This window comes from Doryrhamphus excisus, chromosome 22, assembly GCF_030265055.1.
Source record: "Doryrhamphus excisus isolate RoL2022-K1 chromosome 22, RoL_Dexc_1.0, whole genome shotgun sequence".
NCBI classification, from domain to species: Eukaryota; Metazoa; Chordata; class Actinopteri; order Syngnathiformes; family Syngnathidae; genus Doryrhamphus; species Doryrhamphus excisus.
Window position 1 is genome coordinate 3070768 of NC_080487.1, and position 7425 is coordinate 3078192.

At 40.7% G+C, this 7425-nt stretch overlaps 1 protein-coding gene across 1 annotated transcript; it reads left to right on the forward strand.

The window, feature by feature from the left end:
- Window positions 1-464: 464 nt before the first annotated feature.
- Window positions 465-5072, forward strand: csdc2a (cold shock domain containing C2, RNA binding a). The gene is made up of 4 exons (XM_058061759.1): window positions 465-602; window positions 3627-3918; window positions 4019-4141; window positions 4215-5072. Exons 2-4 carry the CDS (start codon window positions 3722-3724, stop codon window positions 4375-4377), a joined length of 483 nt encoding a protein of 160 aa, XP_057917742.1. The 5' UTR covers window positions 465-602; window positions 3627-3721; the 3' UTR covers window positions 4378-5072.
- Window positions 5073-7425: the final 2353 nt, after the last annotated feature.

Below are 7425 nucleotides of genomic sequence, written 5' to 3' on the forward strand. Positions count from 1 at the left end.
TGCCGATTCTGGTATCAATATGATACTAGGTAAATAAGGGCTACTAACTTGGATACTTTTAATGAGTATGCCTTTAATTTGCAGCAGTAAAATCACAGTAGCGCACAAGATTGTATTATTGGTAAACGGGATATATATATATATATATATATATATATATATATATATAATGTATATTTCAGGAATTGTAATTGTGAACGATTAGTTTACAATTACAACTATTGACATTTTTTTTTGCTTCATAATCAAAATGATTGCAGACATTGAAGTCATTCACTAATGGAATGAAAGAATTGTACCGTTAGAATTGAGCTACTATTTAAATTCATTGCGGTGTGTTCACTGAAGCTGGGATTTGTCATAACAATGTAAAACGATGTTTGTGAACTGAAAGAACTGAAAAATCCCGACCCCTTGACTCTAGTATCGCTTGGACACTCCCTTGGTGTGAACATCGATATTTGGATCGGTCCACCCATTCTCTTATCCACACACACAAAAAAAATCCACCGGCTTCATGCATCACACGCCACGGATTCACACAGATTTCATGACATCACCCTTTCGGATCGTCCCCGATTGACTGCGGATCGCTTGTGACGGTAAATGGAATCGATCCAGTTTCTTATGGCTGCTGATGATTATGAGGGTCGCTTTTTGCTCATCGGCACCCCGGATGTCTGCTCTCTTCCAAACTAAACAATGAAAGCTTGACACACATTCTACTTCCACAGCTCCCAGTCTCTGTAAAGCTGACATATATAGTGTGTAATGGAATGTTCTGGTGTTGTTTTTTCTTCCAAAAAGTGCCCAAATGAGCTTTACTTTTTGGTGATGTGATGGTTTATTTCCCGGCATTTAAAGAAGAGCTGTGTTGCTATTTGGCTGAAAGTGAGCTAAAGGGTGTGTTGACGTGCTCCTCATGCTAATGAAGACAACAACAGTGCAGCCTTTTCACACGATGCAAGTGTCGATAGTATGGATACCATCGATATTGGGGCAATACTAGCACGATGAGATCGATATTTGGTTACTTCTGTCTATGTTTAGTCTCACAAATATCCGTTTTTTCCGCTTTTTGTATTTCTTTGTAACTAGCACTTATTCATTCATTCATTCATTTTCTACCGCTTATCCTCACAAGAGTGGCAGGGGTGCTGGGGCCTATCCCAGCTGTCTCGGGAGGGGGGTTGCTGGAGCCTATCCCAGCTGTCTTGGGGGGTTGCTGGAGCCTATCCCAGCTGTCTTGGGGGTTTGCTGGAGCCTATCCCAGCTGTCTTGGGGGGTTGCTAGAGCCTATCCCAGCTGTCTTCGGGGGTTGCTGGAGCCTATCCCAGCTGTCTTGGGGGTTGCTGGAGCCTATCCCAGCTGTCTTTGGGATCGCTGGAGCCTGTCCCAGCTGTCTTGGGGGGGTTGTTGGAGCCTATCCCAGCTGTCTTGGGGGGTTGCTGGAGCCTATCCCAGCTGTCTTGGGGGGTTGCTGGAGCCTGTCCCAGCTGTCTTAGGGGTTGCTGGAGCCTATCCTAGCTGTCTCGGGGGTGCTGGAGCCTATCCCAGCTGTCTTGGGGGGTTGCTGGAGCCTGTCCCAGCTGTCTTGGGGGTTGCTGGAGCCTATCCCAGCTGTCTTTGGGATCGCTGGAGCCTGTTCCAGCTGTCTTGGGGGTGCTGGAGCCTATCCCAGCTGTCTTGGGGGGTTGCTGGAGCCTGTCCCAGCTGTCTTGGGGGTTGCTGGAGCCTATCCCAGCTGTCTTTGGGATCGCTGGAGTCTGTCCCAGCTGTCTTGGGGGTTTGCTGGAGCCTATCCCAGCTGTCTTGGGGGGTTGCTGGAGCCTGTCCCAGCTGTCTTGGGGGTTGCTGGAGCCTATCCCAGCTGTCTTTGGGATCGCTGGAGCCTGTCCCAGCTGTCTTGGGGGGTTGTTGGAGCCTATCCCAGCTGTCTTGGGGGGTTGCTGGAGCCTATCCCAGCTGTCTTGGGGGGTTGCTGGAGCCTATCCCAGCTGTCTTTGGGATCGCTGGAGCCTGTTCCAGCTGTCTTGGGGGGTTGCCGGAGCCTATCCCAGCTGTCTCGGGGGGGTTGCTGGAGCCTATCCCAGCTGTCTTTGGGATCGCTGGAGCCTGTCCCAGCTGTCTTGAGGGGTTGCTGGAGCCTATCCCAAACAAAAAATAAACCAAATCATTCAATGATCTTCAAAGAGTATCAACCATACCATACCGTACCCCGTACCCTGTACCCTGTACCCCGTACCCTGTACACTGTACTTTATTACCAGTCGGCCAATACCAACATCTGTCTTTTGTCTCTCATCTGGTCTGCTTTTCAGCGTCGTTTTCCACCCAGGATGGCCCGAATAAGCCTGCTGCTAATATAAGAGCTCAGGGCCAAGTTGCTGAATTATTTAGGTCACCTAAAAACGCCCTCGCCATGGCTGACAGAGAGAGACGTGTATGTAGGTGCCGTCTAGTGATGGACACATTGATCATTTAGGAAAAATATTATACTTATAACACATATTTCCTCAACAACAACACTTTGAATCAGGTAATTGATTGATTTATTGATTTACAAACATGTATCACAGGTGTGATGGTGTGCACCGCCAGTGACCTCTAAGTGACCTCCACTGCATCACACACATGATAGATAGATATAGGCTAGGAAACAGCTTGATTTATGAGACACTTGTTGCTAGGCAGAATTCATTGAGCGCAAATACTGTAGGCCAGGGGTGACCTAAGTGTTTTTTTTTTTAAGTGGGCGAAGCACAAGGTAGACATAGATTCAAATGAAAAATAGAGAATATATATAAATAATGCTAAAATGTTGATACCAATATTTAAAATAAATATAAATATATTTAGAAAATATACAAGGTGTTTTTATTTTTCAGTATGCAGCCCTCAGTGGGAAATAGTAAAAAACTAGCATGGGTGTCCAAAGTGCAGTCCGGGGGCCATTACACAAGAAAAACAAAAAACAAAAATCAACTATAAAATGGAAAAAAGACACATTTTTTTCAAATAATGACAAAAATAGAAAATAAAAAATAAAGTTAAAATAAATTGTTGGAATAACAAAATAAAGAATAAAGTGTGAATTTTTTGGAAAAATTATATTTTGAAGAAGTAATACTTAGTAATACCGATGTTATCTGTACCGATGATTATCAGCCCGATCAGCATAAAAATGCGATATCGGTTCATATGGGTATCAAAAATTACATATTAAAAAAACATATATGTGTTCATTCCACCACAGCAGATATGTCATGTTACACATATCCGTATCGGACATTGAGAGTTGGACAATATCTGTTTTCGTTAAAAAAAAAACAATATCGGACATCCAATATTATATATATTATATATTATAATTATTATATAGTATAATATTATATATATATCGGACAATATTACGATAATAAAGTCAAAATATTACGATAATAAAGCCAAAATATTATGATAATAAAGTCAAAATATTACGATAATAAAGCCAAAATATTACGATAATAAAATTAAAATATTACGATAATAAAGCCAAAATATTACAATAATAAATATCAAAATATTACAATTATATGACAAATATGATCATTTATTATCTGAAATATTTCTCCGTCCTATTTCAGTGATTCAAGAAGCTGATTGTTGCCATGCAGGCTGCATAACCCTGCCCCCCCCACCCCACCTCCTTAAAATAAAAACACACATCAGAAGAGTCGAGATGTCCGACGCTGATCCCTCGGTGCCGACTGACCCGCCGTTGCCTCTCACTTCTCCTCGCACGCCGCTGCAAACGTCCTTCCCCTTCCTGAGGGAGGGCAGCCGGGTTTGGGAGAGGGACCGGGAGAGGAGGCCTCCTCAACCCGGAGGAGATCTCCCCAGCCCGCTGCCCACCAAACGCACCCGCACGTATTCAGCGTGAGTGTCAACAATGGAGCAAAAGACGTTTTTAGCTTGCCAAGAGTGATTGACATGTCCTCACTCGTCTCCTTGCTGGTCTTCATCTGATTGTGTGCAGGACAGTACGAGCCAAATCAGGTCCCGTGTTTAAAGGCGTGTGCAAGAACTTCTCCCGCTCTCAAGGTCATGGATTCATACGACCGGCACACGGAGGAGAAGACATCTTTGTCCACATCTCGGAGTGAGACAACTTCACAACTCCTCAGATGTGTTTTAGGATCCAATTTGAGCAAAGTTCTCTCTTTCTGTGCCAGCATCGAGGGCGAGTATGTGCCCATGGAAGGAGACCAAGTGACGTACAAGGTGTGCCCCATCCCACCCAAGAACCAGAAGATCCAAGCGGTGGAGGTGGTGATCACGCACCTGAATCCACGGACCAAGCACGAGACTTGGTCGGGTCAGATCATAAGCTCCTAGACTCCAAGACCGCTGGAGTTGGATTGGGAAGGTCTTGAGGTTGGATACTAAGGAACTGAATGTTTTGGCTTGTTGGCTTTCGGTCTGCAAGACAAAATTGATGTTTAAATGAGTTGGTCTTAGTAAAGGAATGCTAAAGAGCTAAAGTTATGGGATGTCATTTTCAGCACAATTGCTACAATTTAGCTATCTAGAAATCTAATTCATCGTCATGAATGAATATCCGCAATATAGAATTCAATGTTAATAAATGAAATATTTTCCTAATTAGAGCATAGAAAACCTGTCCATGACTGTCTAAATACATTTTTTAAAAACATGATTAGAGCCCTCTAGACATAAAATAACACCCACTTTAGTCACTTTTACACTCCTATCATTCACTGTTTTACACCACATTGCGCAACTGACATGCTGCAGGGACTCCAGACGGGGCTGGTGAGCTAACCGGTTAGCCTCAAATGTATTTCTTCTAAACTTAAAAAGCTAAACATGTACCACTTCCACACAAAATGGGAGGAGAACTTTTTTTTCCCACTCTGTCATGTCGGACATGACATTTGAATATGTTTTGGCTGATAATCTACCACAAAACATAAATTGTTTATTAATTACTGTATTTTTCCGGACTTTAAATCGCTGTAGTATCGAAGTATAAGTTGTTCCAGCCAAAAATGCACAACGAAGAATAAAAATATATATATATAAATTGCATTTCGGGGGGTAAATGAATTTATTAAAATCAGAGACCAATTTAGAGACAAAAAATCAGAGACATTTAATCTTGAAAGGCAAGTTATATTAATAACAATAAAATGGAAAACAACAGGCTAAATACGTCACGTGAATAGGTGGTATGTTCACGTAACATATTACCAGTTATTGAGATAACTACTCAAGTACTACTCATAACTCATAACTACTCATAACTACTCAGTAGCATAACTACTTAACGTGTAGCTTGTAATATGCAGAATATTATTTTTTTTAGGAATTTGTGTTCCGTCTTTCTAAGTTGATGTTTACATTTTCAGTGGTGCAAAAGGAGCTATAGGAGTAGCAGATACTGGCACACAAGCCTAGAGCGCCCTCTGGTGGCTGTCAGTGTGACAGCCACGTCACATGGCACCAAATGATAGCCACCTGTCTTTGTTTTTTACTGTTGTAGTCAACACTTTGGCAAATGTTGAAAAAGTAATGTTATTGCCTGCCAGTGGCCACAGGGTATGAGATTGGGGGAGGAAATGCGGAGAAGGAAGAAAGTAGACAGGAAGATGAAAAAAATGTTAAAGAGTAAGTGAAAGAATGGAGTCTGAGTGTATGTTAGTGGTTTTAACCGGAGCGTTTTTTTTAAAGGGGAAATGCACTTTTTGGCGGAATTTTGCCCATCATTAATGATGCTTGTGCAAAACATGAACACATTTATTTCAATTTTTTGTGCATTCTAGCTCAAGAAAATGAGTTAATATGAGTTACTATGAGAAGTTTGGGTGTTTTAAATCATCAAAATACTGCAAAATACTGCAACTGTTACATGTTATCATCAGTGTACGTGTTATGATACATGATCATAGCATGTTGCAATGTTGGTAGAGTTTTTTTCCCCAGTGACGTGCATTGTTAGCTAGCTAAAATTAACTTGTTTTCTCGCGTTATAATGCACAGAAAAGGGAAAAAAATGTGTTGATGTTTCACATTCCTCCAAAAAGTGCAGTTCCCCTTTAAGAATCGAAGGTAATGGGAAACCTATTTTTTCTACGAATACAGAAAAGAAATAAATGAGCATGGTCGGTTGAGCTGCAGAGAATGTTCTGCTAATTTAGGAGTTGAGCGTATTTATTTATTGATTTATTTATTTTTCTTTGTATTGGAATTCTAGTATGTTAGCTTTTTTTAAGGCTGCCTTTATTGTATTTTAGTGAGATTGTTTATTATCGTCATTTCTATTTGAAATCTGAAATGACTTGATAAAAATGATGAAATGTTTTGTTGCATTACACGTGACGTTCAAGTAGAATGTGTTCCATGTTGCCATTCCAGGCCTTTAAGGTGCGTTTATGTCATCTATGCAGATTTCATTTCTAGCATCGAGTATTGTAACACTTTTATTGTGTTGTATGTTTGTGTTCAAAAGCACTTTTTTAAAAATAATCACTGTGACCTTAGATGATGTTTAATAAATGAACTGTATTCACATATACATGTGTGAAATGGCTCATTAACAGAACCAACACTACTCTTACATGTAAACACTGAAATGTTGCAGATCATTCAACCAAATTTTAAATATTAATAATGACAACAGAACTGAACACAAAATTATGTTTTAAAAAAGAGTTATAAAGCCATTTCTAAAGCTTTAGGACTCCAGCAAATCACAGCGAGAGCCATTATGCATAAATGGTAAAAACATGAGGCCATCCATGAGGTCACAAAAGACCCCACAATGACATCCAAAGAAGTGCAGGCCTCACCTGACAGACGTTGAGTAAAAACGGCCTGCATGGCAGAATTCCAAGACAAAAACGGGACCACGTGACCCTGGTGACGGGACCACCACATGTTTCACGTGTTTAGATATATATTCTTATTAGGGATGTCTGATAATTGTCAGCATAAAAATGATGCAATATCGGTTGATATCAGTATCAGATATTTTTCCCAATCATGAAAACTGATATAAAAAAATGCTGTATATTTTATGTTTATTCCATACATGAGAGATGTCATGTTACATATATCGGTATCGGAACTTGACAGTTGGATGATATCGGTTTTCGGCAAAAAAAAGCCGATATCGGACATCCCTGATTTTTATTATTTAACATTGTGGTTGAAGTCCAAATTTTCCAAGCTTGAAGGCGCTTTAGAGTTGAGGAGCAGAGCGCGAGAGTGACTGATAACGGCTACGATATAATACGATATTTATCATAGCACTAAATCATGATGCTTAACTTATCTGCAACTTTATTTGTTCCAGTGAAGCCGTGATATACGCTACCGACATAACTGCTATCTATGAGATAAATGTCATAAAGTGTTGACGAG

What these genes read in the sequence shown, in the direction of transcription:
- csdc2a (XM_058061759.1), top strand. Translation starts at nt 3,722, where the DNA reads ATGTCCGACGCTGATCCCTCGGTGCCGACTGACCCGCCGTTGCCTCTC. An exon ending in CGCACCCGCACGTATTCAGC is followed by an intron (nt 3,919 to 4,018) that starts GTGAGTGTCAAC and finishes GATTGTGTGCAG; the next exon opens with GACAGTACGAGCCAAATCAG. An exon ending in ATCTTTGTCCACATCTCGGA is followed by an intron (nt 4,142 to 4,214) that starts GTGAGACAACTT and finishes TTTCTGTGCCAG; the next exon opens with CATCGAGGGCGAGTATGTGC.